Source organism: Ursus americanus, chromosome 26, assembly GCF_024610735.1.
Source record: "Ursus americanus isolate L20-20 chromosome 26, mUrsAme1.1.p, whole genome shotgun sequence".
NCBI lineage: Eukaryota > Metazoa > Chordata > Mammalia > Carnivora > Ursidae > Ursus > Ursus americanus.
The window spans coordinates 33,997,580-34,015,476 of NC_142152.1; the positions used below are offsets into that span (position 1 = coordinate 33,997,580).

The window sequence follows — 17,897 nt, forward strand, 5'->3', positions numbered from 1 at the left end:
ATTCTGATTTCATTTTTCCTTTACAGAATTCCAATTTTCCCCTCCAACGGTCTACAGTGATATCATTTTTAAAGTTCAAGAGGAATGTCTCTCAATTTACAGAACCACAGTGCTATAAAACTAACAAAAAGTAACAGTTACTTTACACCTCTCGAAAGCTCTATTTAAAATTTCAATATCTATTTAAAATGCCTTCTCTTAATGGATAGACAGGTATGTGATAAAGCACGCACCGTAAGACGTTAATGACAGAATCTATGTGCTACGAAGCAGTAAGCGACGGCTGTAATGAGACCCATCAGTAAGAAAGCAATGAAACAAGACGCATTTCTAATACTTGACACGTAATTTCAGTTATTACTGACAGTGGTCTGCCTTATCTCCCTCTCAGAATTTCCTGCTCAGCCCACCCCTCACAGGCGCATACACGTACAGCACACACATGTCTAGACTTAGACACCAAGAATGCTTTCTCAACTCTAATAAAGTCATCTTTCTCTCCAATATGATCAAAATCAGATGGCTTTACCACATACTCATTGAGCCTATAATTTAAGTGTAAACCAATTTCCTCATTCATTCAAATCGACAAGCAATCTGTTTTCCAGTGATCTAATAAAACAGACAAAAGAGGAACTACCACATATTGCCAGGTAAGTATTTTTTATTTTCTGATTATGAAAATAATACATAAGACACCCTAGATGTTTAAGAATACAGAATTTGTTAAATAAATTATGGTACATCTACAGACTTAATTAACACTATGGGGCCATTACAAAGCAATGAATGTGAAATCGTGTTCTCAACATGTGATATGAATAAAACAGACCACAAAACTGTTTATGTGGTTTAATCCCAATCCTGTTAACAAGTACAAGAGAAAGAGAAAGACCGATAATTAGGGTACACTGTGGCCAAGAGCTTTTAAACACTGGTTTTTTGGGGGTTTTTTTTAGATTTTATTTATTTATTTGACAGAGACAGCCAGCAAGAGAGGGAACACAAGCAGGGGGAGTGGGAGAGGAAGAAGCAGGCTCCTAGCAGAGGAGCCTGATGTGGGGCTCGATCCCAGAATGCTGGGATCACACCCTGAGCCAAAGGCAGACGCTTAACGACTGCACCACCCAGGTGCCCCTTGAACACTGTTTTTGAGAGACACTGCTTATGTGCAAAACAAGGTGGTGGGCCAAGCACAGGGTTCCTCTTTCCAGGAGGGAGGGAGGGAGGAAGGAAGGGTGGGTGGGTGGGTGGGCTGGCTCATCGATCAATCACTCCTACCAAACCCAAGTCTCCTACAGATAACAACAGTACACTGCAGACCAAAAACAAAATGAACAAAAACCCTGAAGGGACTGGAGAGTGAGAAGAAGCAAGGCATATTCAGGACAGCACTGACTCCTGGAAGAAAGGGAATGGCCACCTGTTTTTAATGACTGTTAGCCTGAGCGCAAGCCAAAGTTGGCACTGCACAGGGCAGATAAAATGCCAAAAGAAAATCCACACTCTTTCTGGACTAAAGAACCAGAGGGCAGAGTTCAGAGCAACCACAGCTGCTAGAAAGTAAGATGGAAATCTTGGAAAGGAGAAAGCCCCAAATTCTGTGAATAAAGTTTGCTCAAATATCCGGCTGATCCCTGAGCACACATATGCGGGACAGATTCCAATTAAGGGTACAAAAACCAAGCGGAGATAAAAGCTGCCATCAAAGACACAGAATTTGCAGCAGAGTCCAACCAAGTTCATTGCCTGGTTAAAAGAAAAAAGGAAAAAAACAAAAACAAAAAACAACCCTCTCATCTCAGAGTGATATAACAGATTCTGAAGTGTCCACAACATAACATCCAAAACGCAGAATACAATCCAAAATTACTCCATACACAACAAAACATGTAAACGTGACCCATTCTCGAAAGACAAACTACAGAATCCAAACCTAAGTGTCTCAGATGTTAGAATTAGCAGATGAAGATACTAAAGCCCAAAGACATAGAAGAAAATGGGCTTACAATAATGAAGAAAAGAAAATGAAATCACAGCAAAGAAACAGAATCTATAAAAAAGAACCAAATGTAAATTCAACAACTGAAAAACACAACGTCTAAAATAAAAATTCACTGGATGGGCTTAACAGCTGTATGGAAATTACAGAAGGAAGAGAGAGTGAACTTGAAAATCAATAATACCCAATCTTAAGAAGAAAGAAGAAAAAAAACGCTGAACAACAACGAGCAAAAGAAGTCTCAGAGGCCCATAAAAACAATATAAAAAGGTCCAACATATGTCTAATTGGAATCCCAGAATAAGAAGAATGATGGGGCAGAAAAACATACTTGGAAAAATATTCTAGATTTTGATAGGCGTTTCGATTACACTGTTATATGCACTTGTTCAAACTCAACAAAAACAAAGTTAAAACTGAGGCAGTTCATTGTGTGTAAGGTTTAGGTCAAAAGAAGAAAACTAAACAGACACTGAACTCTGGTAAATTACATATATGCTTAAGTATTTAGAAAAAAGTGTATTAATGTCTGCAATTTACTGTGAAATGTGTTCTCCAACCCCCCCCAACCCAACTTAAAGAGGATTAATAACAGAAAGAGGAATGGATAGATATGTGGTTAAGTATGGTAAAATATTAATGATCGATTCTATGTGGTGGCTATGTGGGTATTCATATTCTTTCAACTTCTCTGTATGTTTGAAATTTTCATAAAAAAAATTTTGCGGGGGAAAAACATTGTGACAGCATTTCAATGGACTAAATCAAATTATTTTTAAAATACAAGAATTACATGTTGTTTCTTATCATCATTATTCCATTGGCCACTAACAACATCAGCCAAAATTTACCCAATGAATCTACCTCACTCAAGCGGCTATTTAGACTGGGAAGTTACGTACAGTGGAATCTTACTCAGTCATCAAAAAAGGGAAATCTTACTATTTGCAAGGATGTGGATGGAACTAGAGAGTATTATGCTAAGCGAAATAAGTCAGAGAACGACAAATACATGATTTTACTCATATGCGGAATTAAAAAAACAAAACAAGCATAGGGGAAGGGAAGGAAAAACAAAATAAGATGAAATCAGAGAAGGAGACAAACCATAAGAGACTCACGCTATACGAAACAAACTGAGGGTCACTGGAGAGGAGGTGGGTGAGAAGGGATAACTGGGTGACAGGCGTCAAGGAGGGCACTTGATGTAATGAGCACGGGGTGTTCTATGCAACTGATGAATCACTAAACTCTACCTCTGAAACTAATAATACACTCTATGTTACTTAATTGATTTTAAATTTTTTTTAAAAAGGCCACACCGACACACAGATGTGTTGATTGTGTCAGGTTTCATAAAGGGACCATTCAAAAATATTATAAATTAAGTTCCTCTACAGAAAGAGCAAAACATAAAAAACAAAATATAAGTTTATATATAAAAAAACTTTATATCTTTCAAGATATAAAAGAGCAAAATCACAGAAACAGTAGCATTTACATGCTATGTGTTGATTTTTAAATCCTGCCGTGTCATTGCTTACCTTCGAGTTCCTCCAGATGTGAGGGAGTTCCTTGTACCCGGGGCTGAACATATGATAGCTTAAACCTGGGCACCACAAATGGTACTTCTTTGCCATCAGACGGTAATTTGGAAAGTAAGTAATCCTCAGTACAGCCAACCTGAGGCTTTACCGAAACAGAACTCAATGGAGGGACACAGACAGTGGTATTTTGACTCTCTGAGACTGCTGCTTTAAAGTCTCTCTCCCTGGAAACTGTGTGTAAAAGAAGAAAAAAGAAAAATCACAAATACGATTGTGGAGTTAGATATAATAATCTAAAGTTAGCATGCTTTGGTATTTACTTAATCATTTTAGAACAAACTGCTGATACAGAAACTACTACGTAGTTTTCCTATCAAGCACTTCTGGAATCTACATTAATTCTGTCCCGGCAATATTTGAGAAATTAATACACTACTGCCAAAGTATATTAACTTATCATAATGGCAAAAGCAGTTCTTAAAGAAACTCATTCCCACAAAAGAGTTCGCAGATGGAAAACAAGTTTATTTGGTGGTTAATTCCACTATGCTTTCAAGTAAAATACTGTCAACAAAGCAATTCTTGCTGTCAGTACTGGTGGTGAACATCAGTCTTAAATATATAAAAGAATTCTAAAGAAGAACCTAAAGGTCTCTAAGTCTACAAAAGCCTTCACCCAATCACAAAATAAAATGTATTTTTACCCTAATATAATAGCGACTCTCCCTGTTCTAGCTTCTATGACCCATTTCACCCCTGTCTCAAATGCTGCGTGATTCCTAAGCTGGTGACGTAGGATGGGGAGGTGAGGGACACCCAGAGTTCAACCTTATGTACAATTAGTATTGTCTACTGACTTCAGAATGAAAGTACAACTACTACTGTGTAGGAATTTATGAAATGTTTTAATGCAAAAAGAAGCCTTCATACTCAAATATACTAGGAAGCTATGCTCTAGATGAAGGAATACAAGCAAAAGCCAGAGAAAAATAAAGTTCCAGTCATAACTCTGAAGAGATGAGACCACCACGCAATTGAAAGGGAACCCTCCAGGAGTCCTTCATAAAGATGGGGTCTTGATGAAATAATGGGTCTCCTCTCCATCAGGCTTTCATTTGTGAGAGGCATTTTTTAATGCGCTGTTCATAAACTAGAAATTGTCTTTATTCAAATGAAAACATTTGCCAGAGTATACTGTCCCCGAACACACTCAACGCTTTTCCCTCCCTGCCTTTGCCTGTACAACCTCACCCACCTGTCCTGCCTGACCAGGTCCAATTTTCACCTCTTCTTACTTCCTTCTTCTGACTGAGCTGCTGAAACCCCCTCGAGACTCCCACACCAAATGCCATCCCCTGGGTGGTGACGTCCCAGGGTGTCTCTGGGTTGAATGTTGAATTTCTCTCTCTCCCCCACGATCCAGGATACTTTAATGCTTACCTAGTGTGCCCCAGACGTATGTTTCTGTCTCCCCCATGAAGTTAGGAAACATGTCTCACTTATCTTTGTATTACAAAATGCCACAAATAAAAAAGACATTAAATACGTGTTTGTTGAAGTCAAAAGAAGCCAAACTCACAATTGTGCTTTTCCGTTTCACCATAAAAACATCCTCTACAGCAGGTCTTTATAAATTCTGCTGCCATTACATCCAATTTCCAATATTCAGCAATGGATACAAACTTCCAATTCTAATATTAATCTGTTGATAGAATAGAAAACAAGTTAACATGATCAGGCTTCATGCCACTAGGTATCACCAAATAAATCATATTATCTGTCTTTCTAAGATGAATGAGGAATACAAAGCAAAAATGTTTAGAGGAAGATAGATTTTTCAACTTACGTGTAATTTTGTATGACCTACGCCTGTTATAAGTTATTAAAATGACATACTCAAAAATCACTAACGGAACAATCTCAATGTTAAATCCGGGGGGGAAAAAAAGAAAAATTCACCCTCAATTTTCTTTTTTGCCAGGTATACCCAAATCAATGCCCAAGCAAAATTTCCAAGAAAATATAGCACTCACAAAAAGTGTGAGAAAAATTTCACTTCCTCCAAATCAATTCTTTTGGTAATCCAAAGGTCCTATAATGGGGCCAACAAACAACTTCATACTTTATAAGTTGGTTTAACATTTAGAATTACACTAACAGAAAAATATATCTGAAACACTGTATTACTTACACACACACACACACACACACACACACACACACACACACACACACACAGATACCAGCTACCTAAACCACATACAACATAAACTGGAAATAAAGGGAGTTGGTTTTATTTTATTTTTTTCAAGGATTTTATTTTTAAGTAATATCTACACCCAACATGGGGCTTGAATTTACGACCCCAAGATCAAAAGTCATGTGCTATAGTGACTAAGCCAGTCAGGCACCCCGGGAGTCTGTTGTAAGTTAATTAGGAACATAAAATTGTCTAAGAACTTCACATCCAAGGGCACCTGGGTGGCGTCTGCCTTCTGCTTGGGTCGTGATCCCGAGGTCCTAGATTCGAGCCCCATGTCAGGCTCCCTGCTTGGTGGGGAGCATGCTTCCCCCCTCTCACTCCCCCTGCTTATGCTCTCTCTGTGTCAAAGAAATAAATAAAATCTTAAAAAAAAAAAAAAAAGAACTTCACATCCAATTGCCCACCTTGGACTCACCGACTTAATTCCAAATGCACTCTCTTCATTTATGCATACTTGCACTCTGTATATTTTTCATGGGAAATTTCAAATGTTTACAAAAGATAAAATGGTATAAGAAAACCCCTAACACCCAGACTAAACAGTTATCAATTCATCGTGAATCTTCATTCATCTCTGCGTCCCTACTTCTGTTTCTGGGATCTGTGAGTAACAAATTTTCTGACTTTACTTCCTTTGTGTGGATGTACTGAAATTGCGCCTTCAATCAAAACAACCCCGGGGGTTTTCACTTCCCCAAAGTGGGAACTCAGATGATGAGGGAGCTACCTGCCAACCCCTGTCGGTGGCTTGCATCTCCCCCTCCCGCAGGTCACAAGCTACAAATTCTCAATGTAATACACTAGATCTGGCTTCCACACACGGTCACCAACAAATTATTTGTCAAAATGCTGGGCTTTTGCCCATCTGATGGGAAAGAAATGATATCTCGTGTTGTTTTAACTTGCATCTCTTTTACTGTGAGGGTGGGCACCTTTTCATATAGGCTGATCTGTATTTGTTTCTATGAACTCGCTGCTCATTATCTCTGGCCCATCTTTCTATAAAGCTAGTGGTCCTTTTCTGCCTCCATTTTAGACGATTTTTATATACTTGAGAGATTAACACATTATCCATGACATAAGTGGCAAACATTCTTCCAGTTGTCATTGTCTTTTTATGGTATTTTCTGCTGAGAGAGAAAGAATGTGTGTATATATAAATATATGTACACATCTATACAGAAACATACAAGTGTTTGGATACACACACATGTAGTTATACTTATCCATGTTTTTCCCTTTGTGCTTCTGGATTTGGAGTCACAAGAAAGTTTTCCCCACACGTAGGTCATAAAAGACTTCACTCATGGTTTCTTCTAATACTTACTATGGTGTTATTACTTTCTATACTAACAGCCCGCTGTACAGTATGAGAAGATCCAATCCTACCTTTCCCAATTGGCTATTCTGGTATCACAAATACCACTTACTTAAAATTCCATATTTTCTCCAATAATATTAGAATACTGTCTTTATTACAGACTAAATTTCTACATACAATTGGGCTTTTTTGTATTTTCTACTCTCTTCAATTGGTCTATTCTTGTACCACATTTTAAAAATTATAATGGCTTATACTACATTCTTTCAAATGTAGGAGGGCTAGCCTCCCATCCTTACTGCTGTTCAGTTTCCAGGTTTTCCTAGCTATCCTTGCTTGTCTGTTCTTGCAAATAAATTTCATAATCTGTCTATCCCCAGGAGGAAAAATTTAATAATACTTTCATTGGGATTCTGTTATATTTATAAAGGATTTTAGAAAAAAAACGACATTTTGAAGATGTTGTGTATGCCTACCCAGAACATTTGTTCAAGTCTGCGTTTGTATCTTTGGGAGTTTTTACAGTTTTTCTCATATAAATGCAGAACTTTTCTTGTTAAGTGTACGCTTCTCACAAATGGCATCTTTTCTTGCATTGTATCTTGTAACTAGTTGTTTTAAAAATTTATACATTTTCAGGGTGCCTGGGTGGCTCAGTTGGTTGAGCATTCAACTCTTGATTTCAGGTCAGGTCACGATCTCAGGGTCGTGAGATCAAGCCCTGCATCATGCTCTACGCTCAGAGAGGAGTCTTCTTGTCCCTCGCCCTCAGCTCGTGCTCTCTCTCTCTCTAAAATAAATAAATAAAATCTTAAAAAATTTATACATTTGCAAAATCCCTTTTCAACCCTAGTTTAAAGAATGCATTCCTTGACCACTCAGACCATATTAATTTCTCGCATTTGTAAACATCTAGTGAACTTAAAAAAAAAAAGAATTTTATATTTTTCTTGACATTTGTGACACTTGTTCTCTCTCCCCTTCCAGAATATAAACTTTTCAGGAACAATATTATACTCACTTTCTACACACACTCAGCACCCTATATGATGCTGGGAATATAGTAAGAACTCAGCTAATACGTAGTTGACAGATAAGGGAACAGAGTAGAACAACCAGCTCATATAAAAACTCTTAACGAACTCATCAAACCACATTTCTGACCCCAGTCAGCCTGCAAATACTTTACATTCATCATGAGAGGGCTGCGGGAGGACTGGTTAAAAATGATTACTACTTCTGGGGAAAAGGTCCTCCAAGTTGATGGCCTTGAGTCATCTAAAATGAACTGGGGACTACGGGGGAGGAAGGCAGCAAAGGAAACAAGTTTATGTGAATAAGAATAAGGCAGACAGAGTGTGCATGGCCAACTAGTAGAGGGCAGAGAGGTGCACACAGAGAGAATCACACATCAGCAGAGGGTCCCACTCCAGTATTCAACTGATGAGAGCACGCATGCAAGCAAATTGCACATGTCTGGGCAAAGACCACCAGAAAGGATTACAAAAACCATACCAACACTCACCAAGGTTGGTAAAAATGCCTGTCCCCACCCATCAACCTGGGAAAACCACACAATTCACAGGATAGTGGGTAGAATACTCAGGAGGGTCTTGCTTCCCTTGTGAGGAATAAATAGCCCTAAATGCTAGTGTGCTTTCCACCTAAAAAACTGAAAAGGCAAGACTCAAAAGGATCAAGCCATTTTCAAAAAAACTATGTCCCAAAGCAAAAAAAAATTTATAAAAATCTAAATAATATCCAGCACACAAAGTAAAATTCTGGCATCCAATAAAAAATTACCAAACATGGAAAAAAAAAAAAAGAGAGAGAGAGAAAGAGAGAAATCAACCAATTCTGAGTCCCACCCAGAAATGACACGAACAGTTAAGGATATTAAAACAGTCCTGACTGACTCCATATGTTCAAAAAGTTAAGAAGTGATGTGAAATATACAAAAAAAGACCCAACTTCTAAAGATGACAATTATAATATGTGAGATGAAAAAAATACTGGATGGGATTAAAAGCAGATTAGATATTGCAAAAGAAAAGAGCAATGAACTTGAAGGTACAGTTAAAGAAATTACCTAAAATGAAACAAAGAGCAAAGAAGAATAAACACAAAAGGGTATCCGTGACCCATGGGACAATTTCAAGCAGCCTAATATACACGTAATTGAAGTCCATGAAGGAGATGGCGGGAAGCAGAAAAAATATTTGAAGAAAAAATACCAAAGTTCTTCAAATCTGGTAACTATCAACCACAGATCTAAGAACCTCAACAAACACGAAGCAGAGGAAGTAAGAAGAAAACCACAAGACACATCACGATAACATAGCTCAAAGCCGGTGATAAAATCTCAAAAGCAGCTGGAATAAAAAAAGATCTTGGCTTTTATTTTCTTAAATATAGCCCATCATCGTTATTTTATTTTCTTTTAAGCTTTATTTATTTATTTATTTGAGAAGGAGGGCAGAAGGGGAAGGGGGAGAGGGAGAGAGAATCTCAAGCGGACTCCTCACTGAGCATGGAGCTCACAACACTGAGATCATGACCTGAGTCGAAATCAAAAGTCAGACGGCCAACCGACTGAGCCACCCAGGTGCCCCCCCATCATAGCTATTTTAATAATCTATGACGGGTAATTTCAATATGTAAGCTTTTGCAAATTTACTTCTATCTGTTGTTTTGCTGATTCTTATTCAGGTTGTCTTATTTCCTGTGCATTTGGTTATCTTTGACAAATTATTCAGTGACCTTGATACTTCACTTGTAGAACTTCTTTAAGCCAAAGATGAAAATATACTCTCAGAGAATATTTGCATTTGCTTACCATATTATTTTATTTTATTTTATTTATTTTATTTTATTTTAAGCAGGCTCCACGCCCAGCATGGAACCCAAGGTGGGGCTTGAACTCACGATCCTGAGATCAAGAATTGAGAGGAAATCAAGAGTCAGATGCTTAACCCACTGAGCCACACAAGCGTCCTTTACCGTATCAGTTTAAATTCATACCTTGGCATAGGACCTAATTTAAAAATGGGAAAAGGATGTGAATAGATATTTCTCCAGAAACAGATAAATGGCCAATAAACACATGAGAAGGTACTTAACAGCATCAGTTATTAGGGAAATGCAAATCAAAACCACAGTGAGTACCAATCCACATCCACTTAGTTTGGGTATAATCAAAAAGATAGACAAAACCAAGTGTTGGCAAAGATGTGCAGAAACTGGAACCCTCACAGATTGCTGGTGAGAACGAAAAATGGTGCAGCTGCTCTAGAAAATCGTCCAGCAGTTCCTCAAAAACGTAACCACAGACTTACCATATAACCCAAGAATTCACTCCCTAGGTCTCTCATACCTACGAGAATGAAAAATATATATCCACACAAAAACTTGTGCACAAATGTTCATGGCAGCATTATTCATAATAGCCAAAAAGTGGATACGACCCAAATGTCCATCAACGAACAAATGGAAAAACAAAATGTGGTGTATCCACACAAGGGAATCTTATTCAATCTCAACCTTATTAAAAGGAATGAAGGACTGATTTGTGTTACAACATGAAAAGACCCTGAAAACATTATGCTAAGTGAAAAAGGCAAGACACAAAAGACCACATATTGTATCATTTCATTCATATCAAATGCCCAGAATAAGTAAATCCATAGAAACAGAAAGTACATTAGTGACTGCCAGGGGTTGGGGGGAGAGGGGGAAATGAGGAGTGACTGCTAATGGGTACAAGGTTTCTTTCTGGGGCAAATAAAAATGTTCTAGAATTAGTGATGATGGTTGCACAGCTTTGTGAGTATAGGAAAAACCACTGAACTGTACACTTTAAAAGGGTGAATTTTATGGTATGTTAATTATATATAAGGAAAAATAAGATATTAAAAAAATTACACCTTGAAATGTTTTTGGACCACCAAAGTGATATGAACCAGCCCCTACACCGCCCATGGACTGGTGGTTACAATTTCCCAAGGACAGGTTTTCTTCCCCTGTTTTACCTGGCATCAAGGCCACTTTCCTTGCAGATCTTTGAAAGAGGTAAAGTGAGTTTTTGTCCTTGACACCACACACCTTTGGGAATCTCAGAATTAAAGGCAGAGAGTCTTTTGTTAGCTTGCCTTGAATAAGCCCGGGGCTGACTTCTAATTACGCCTCCAGTCCTGCAAATTCACCAAATTCTTAATCAAATCTAACCAAGTTTCCCCAGTTCAGCAAATGCCCTCAGAGCATATAAGACTTAAGGGCTCCTTCAGTCTCAGATTTTCAGCTTTCTTTTAGATTTTGGCATATTAATTCCTAAATACCTTTTAAAAATATTTAAATAAGCATTCTCAGCTATTTGCAGTATGAAGGTTTTCCCAAATATCTTAACTATATTCCCAAAATGAAAATTCTAATATTTACTGCTCAAGTTAAAATAAACTCTAGTGAGTTAGGACAGGATTTGCAAAAACAAAAGACAGCCTGATATAGTCTACATTAAAGTAGCTTCAGGGGGCTCCTGGGTGGCTCAGTTGTTAAGCTTCTGCCTTCCGGTCAGGTCATTCCAGGGTCCTGGGATAGAGCCCCGCATCGGGCTCCCTGCTCAGCGGGAAGCCTGCTTCTCCCTCTCCCACTCCTCCTGCTTGTGTTCCCACTCTTGCTGTGTCTCTCTTTGTCAAACAAATTAAATATTTAAAAAAATAAAAATTAAAAAATTAAAAAGTAGCTTCAGTATTATGGGCATCTGGGTGGCTCCGTCAGTTAAGCACCCAACTCTAAATTTCAGCTTAAGTCACGATCTCAGGGTTGTGAGATCAAGCATGACATGGGGCTCCATGCTGGGAATGGAGCCTGCTTAACATTCATTCTATCTCTCTCTCTCTCTCTGTCTCTCGCCTTCTGCCCCTCTCCCCTCTCTCCTTCTCTAAAAAAAATAAAGTAGCTTCAGCATTATTTGTGACCTCAGCTGATTACAGTAAATATTTAAGATAAAAAATACATTCCAGTGAAAAGTTTACTTTAGAAAAAAATTAATTTGAAAGGGAGTCTAGGTTTAAAAGAACTGTGAGAAGATGACTCGTTCTTTTAGGTATCATGTCTCTTTACACAACTAATGTAAATAAGATTGCAGGCAAGGATACACAAAGAGACCAAAGAAAGATGAGTCCAGAAACATATGCACACATAACATATATGGAAGCTTGACATATGATGCTTATAGATCACAGGGAGGAAAACCAGAATATTCAGTAAATGATGTTGGGAAAAACTGATTACCTATATGGAAAAAAAAATGAAACTGGATCCCCACCTCACACCACACAAAAATCAAAGGCACATGAATTAAAGACATAAATATGAACGTCAGTATTTTAAAGCTTTCAGAAGAAAATATCAGACTATATCTTTACAACCTCAAGGAAGAGATAAACGTGTTACAAAAGATGCCGAAATCACAAACCATAAAGGAAAAGGCTGACACATGCAACTACACTGTAGAATGCGCCCATCAAAACCCACATAAAGTAAACAAACAAACACACCCCACATAAAGTAAAAGACAAGACAAGCTACTTACTAGGGAAAAGATATTTGCCACATGTGTTAACTGATAAGAATAAGTACCACAAATAAATAAAGGCAACTATACATCAATTTATAAAAGTAAAAGAAATAGTCAAAAGACAGACATCTCATAGAAGAGGAATTATGGAAGGTTCGACATCATCAATAATTAAGGAAATGTAAATTAAAAACCTCTAATGGAGTACCAATTCTCACCGGCCAGATTGCTGAAAAGAAACAATTCGGATAACTATAAATGTTGTACAAATGTCTCATATGTTGAGGAAGGGAACAAAGTGAACACCTAACACAGTGCCTCTGAGAGTATAAGCTGGGACAACCACTTTATAAAACAATTCAGTTATTATCTAGCAGCCCTGAAGACCCACAACTCTTTCTACTCCTAGGCAAAGAGACATGGATCAGAATGGCCCTAACAGGTGCGCCTGGGTGGCTCAGTCAGTCGGGCATTTGCCCTCAGCTTGGGTCTGGAACTCGGGGTGCTGGGATCGAGCCCCATGCTGGGCTCTGCACTCAGCGGGGAGGCTGCTTCTCCCTCTCCCTCTGCCCCTACTCGCAATCACGTGCAGGCACGCACACGCACTCTCTAAGTAAAGGGATAAAATCTAAAAAAAAAAAAAAAAAAGAATGGCCATAACAAAACAGCTTTTAATGGCAAAAAGTAAAAATTAAATTAAAAAAAAGAAAACTGAAAACAGTCCTAAATACCCATTAACAGGGAGATGGATAAACAGTGGTAAAGTCATACAATGGAACGCTACAGAGCAATAAAAAGTAAGTGAACTATAATGCATCAACATGGATGACTCTCATAAATGTAACGTGCAAAAAAGTCACGGAATAGACAAAACTAAACATAACATTATTATTTTTTTAAGATTTTATTTATTTATTCGACAGAGAGAGAGACAGCCAGCGAGAGAGGGAACACAAGCAGGGGGAGTGGGAGAGGAAGAAGCAGGCTCATAGCAGAGGAGCCCGATGTGGGACTCGATCCCAGAACGCCGGGATCACGCCCTGAGCCGAAGGCAGACGCTTAACCGCTGTGCCACCCAGGCGCCCCTAAACATTACATTATTTACGAATACATACCTATGTACTAAAACTATACAGAAAATCAGGGAGCATGGAAAGAGAAAGACGCAGAGAGAAAGATACCATCAGGGCTTTGAAAATACTGACAACGTGTTATCTCTAAAGCATGATATAAGTACAGTGTTTTTTATCTGTATTCTCTAAATCTATGGATGTGTCAAAAGTACTATTTTGTACATATGAAATAATTTCTCATTTAAAAATTAAAGAAATGCATGCCCATGGTAGTAAATATGAAGAATACTGCAAACTACATGAGGAAAATAAAAATTATCAATAATCCCATCACCCTGAGATAACTACAATATTTAAAAGAAAAAATAGGGGTGCCTGGGTGGCTCAGTTGAGCGTCTGCTTTCGGCTCAGGTCATTTCAGGGTCCTGGGATAGAGCCCCCACATAGGGTCCCTGCTCAGTGGGGAGTCTGCTTCTGCTTCTCCTTCTCCCTCTGCCTGTTCCCCTGCTCGTGCTCTCTCTCAAATAAATATATAAATCTTTTAAAAAAGAAAAGAAAGGAAAAGAAAAAATATAGTGTGTTTTCTTCCACTATTTTATTTACTTTTTTTACAGCCTTATTTACGTACTGACTTGCAGCAAATTGCGCATATTTAAAATGTACAATTTCATGAGTCAAACATATGTATACATCGGTAAAAGCGTCTTCACAATCAAGAAAATAAATAACCCACCAACCCCAAAAGTTTCCTCACACCTCTTTCCAACCATCCTTACTTTCCCTTGCCTCATCCTCAAGTAACCACTAATCTGTTTTCTGTTGCTTTCAGCTAGTTTGCATTTTCCAGAATTTTGTTAGGTGTAGTTTGAACACAGTTTTTGCAGTAGTTGATACATTTTTCCAAAATGATTTACCAATTTACACTTCTACCAGCAGAGTACAAGAGTTTCAGGTGCTCTATATCCTCGGCAACACTTGATTATTGGCCTTTTTCCATTTTGGCTATTATTTTCATATTCCAAACGTAAATACACATAAAACAACATGTCTGAACAGCAACAAAAAAATTAAACTTTCAATGATGATTGAAGTAAAACTCATTATAAAGAAATTTTCACCTAAGAGCATTTTCAATTATTATAATAATAACTGAAGCAAAGGCCCTGACATATGCCTCATGAATTCTGATTTAACCATAATGTCTGATTTCTACATAAGATATTGAGAAGAATCACGGAGATATACAAGAAAGAATACATGACTTAAATGTAAGCTGGGAGTATCACAGTCCTGGAACTCAGGTGAAATGCCATCCAACAGTTTGTGAAAGTGTCACTTTACCACTGGTAACACCTGAACCCAACAGAGCAAAATACCACTACAACAGTGGTCATAATTCGAATGGGGGAAGATGAAAATCTTTCCTATAATAGTTCTATTCAATACGCTCAGCTACTTGCTCTCAGCTTTTCCTACTTCACCATGAGACAGGCACAACGCTGTGAGAAGCACTTTAACATAAAGGTATTATTCTGTTGTCCTTACATTCTTTCCAAACGGACTAGAAACTCCCTTCTACCACCCTGTCACTTCTTCTAATCTTTGTTTCTCAAAATAAGGACTCTACTCTCCTTATCTTTATTTCTTCATTCTCTATTTACTCTTCAAATTCATTCAGAGTATTTGACTTCCATCCTTATCATTTTGCTTAAATTGTGTTTGCTGAGATCAATGACCTCCTATCCTAACTACCAAAGCCAAGACACACTTAATCAGCTCCTATTTTCCAGATCCCTCTGACTCATTTGACTGAGAGAGATTTCTCTCCTGATTCAAACTCTTTCCTCTCCAGGCTCCTATGTACCACTGTCTGCTAGATTTTCCTCCTTCTTTCCTGACTTCTCACTCTCCATGGTTGTCTCTCTACATCACTTAAATGTTGGTATTTCGGCATCCTTGGTCTTCTCTTCTCACTCTACTTACTTGAATGATTTCTTCCACTCCCACAGGACTAACAACCACAAATCCACCATGCTTCTAACATTTACAACTCCTGACTTCAAAAAACCCCAATACTACACATCTGCCAACCCAACAGGTCTGCCAGACATCCTAAAAGAACCTCACTCCGTTTCTCTCAACCGGAATTAACCGGAATCTCTCAATTTGTTAGCTTTATTCATGAATACAATGATAATTCAAGTAAAGCTAAGAAAATACAAGAGATACTTTTGACATACTTTTCTTGAAGGGTTTAAAGAAACACACATTTTTACGAAGACTTTTTCCTGCAGTTATGAGGGTAACTCACAGTCCTTGACAAAAGCTACAATACAACAGATAAAGGTAAATTTCTTCCAATCCCAGCTCTCGAGGGCAAGCAATATTAACTTTCCTTCCAGAAGAACCAGTTTTTAACCCCAATAAAGTTACATATCAAAATATTAAATCGGTAAACAGGGGATGTTGTTGTTAACTCTCAGTATCTTCCAGGCTACTTTTTACAGTAGTAATCAAGACAAATAAATACATACATACATACATACAATACATAAATAAATAAATATTCTCCTACATGCCTACCTGAAGTGAGAATCAGAATAATTCCAAAACCCAAAGCAATCTTTCCACATGCTGTGTTTTAAGTATGCTAAAGGAACCAATGTTTTTGGCTTGGCATCTATCTTGGCTATATCTGGACATCTATCTGGGTGCAATATACCCCACAAATCAGCCATACCGTTTCCCTTTATTTAAAGGAAGCAACAGCAAAGAAGAAGAAAAAAAAAAAACTGGAAGAGACAGAAGCCAAATCTAAAATCAAGCTGGGTGTATAATTCCTGTTTTGCAAAAGCCATAGGGAAGTGACATTTTAACACCCCCTCTCTGCTTCTGAAAGTTTCAGAACCATCACAGAAGACACTCGGCGAATCTGTTCTTATCCGACTCTCCAGGCAAAGAAGTTCGCTTCCCTCTTTCCCGCTTTGCCCAAAGCCCACCTGGGCCCGGCAGAGAGCGGGGCGCGCGGCCGGCCCCGCCGGAGCTAGGGTCTCCCCTCCCTGCTGTCCCGGGTCTCGCCCCCAGCTCCGAGTCACTGCCCGCCCCCGCTCCGCCCCGCCCACCGTGAACGCGGCCGTCGAGGGGCCCCAAACCTCCCCAGGGCTCCCGAGAGCAAGCGTCGCTGAGGAGACCGGGGAACGGTCCCCGGGGCCCCCCAACGCAGGCGACATTTCTAAAGAGTTAAAGGAGATGAAAACCCCTACAGAACCATATGCCCCGTGTGGCTGGGGGCGAGGGGCTCCTCTGCTGGGGCAGGGGCCCCGGACGCCCGGCACGGCGGCGGCGCCAGGCCCGCGCCACGCTGCGTGCCCGGGAGCTGCCCCGCGGCGCACCTGAGCCCGCGGCCCCCTCCCCGCCGGAGACCTGCCGCCCGGCCGCCCCGCGCGGGGTGTCCACGCGCGGCTCCCCGGGCGCCGCCGCCCCACGCCGCGCTGAGGCGGCGCCGCGCGGCTGAGGCCGGTTACCTCCTGCAGGCAGCGGGCTCTCCGCCGTGGCCTCCCGCGGGAGCGGGGCCCCCGGTCACCTAGCGCGGCCGCGCCCTGAGACCCCGCCTCCGACCCCTCCAAGTCCGCCCCGCCCCCTCCCCAGGTCCGCCCCGCCCCCTCCCCAGGTCCGCCCCGCCCCCCCGGAGGTGCGCGCCGAGGGGCGGGGCGGGGCGGGGCGGGGTTGGGGCCCCCGGCCGAGTACCTGAGCGCGCTGGGCCTGGGCCCTCTGCCCCTCCCGCGTCGCCGCTCCCAGCCCGTGCTCTGGCTGCTCCCTCTGGAAAGGTCTAACTCGGAGCCAGGCGTAGTTTGGAGTGCATGGAGGGGTCAGAAGGGAGATTAAAAACTAAAGGAGGTATAGGACTGATGAACTTCTTTGTATAGGGAGGAAGGAGCAGTCCTTCTTGCCAGAGGTGTGGATGCACCCTTTTCCTGGAAACAGAAGAACAGTTTTCTTAGCTGCCTTGTATTGTTACCGTAAGAATCAGTCTGCCTCTTCACTTCTGTGGCTTTATACCTACTACCACCTTGCCAGCAATAGGTATGTTGGAAGGAATCCTAAAGGTATCTACTT

The 17,897-nt window shown here is 40.1% G+C and overlaps 1 protein-coding gene across 2 annotated transcripts in view; it reads right to left on the minus strand.

Annotated features, from left to right (window-relative positions):
* Positions 1–17,416, minus strand: part of TC2N (tandem C2 domains, nuclear) — a 36,844-nt gene extending 19,428 nt beyond the window's left edge. Inside the window, exons 1-3 of one of the 2 annotated variants that reach the window (XM_045807603.2) lie at positions 17,306–17,416; positions 5,129–5,251; positions 3,547–3,780 (exon numbers count right to left, since the gene is read on the minus strand). In XM_045807603.2, the coding sequence (XP_045663559.1) occupies positions 3,547–3,780; positions 5,129–5,195 (301 nt within the window). In that variant the 5' untranslated portion in view covers positions 5,196–5,251; positions 17,306–17,416. Of the gene's footprint in view, positions 1–3,546; positions 3,781–5,128; positions 5,252–16,364; positions 16,550–17,305 lie in introns of those variants that run through there. The other variant, XM_087856190.1, reaches the window with a different exon arrangement.
* Positions 17,417–17,897: the final 481 nt, after the last annotated feature.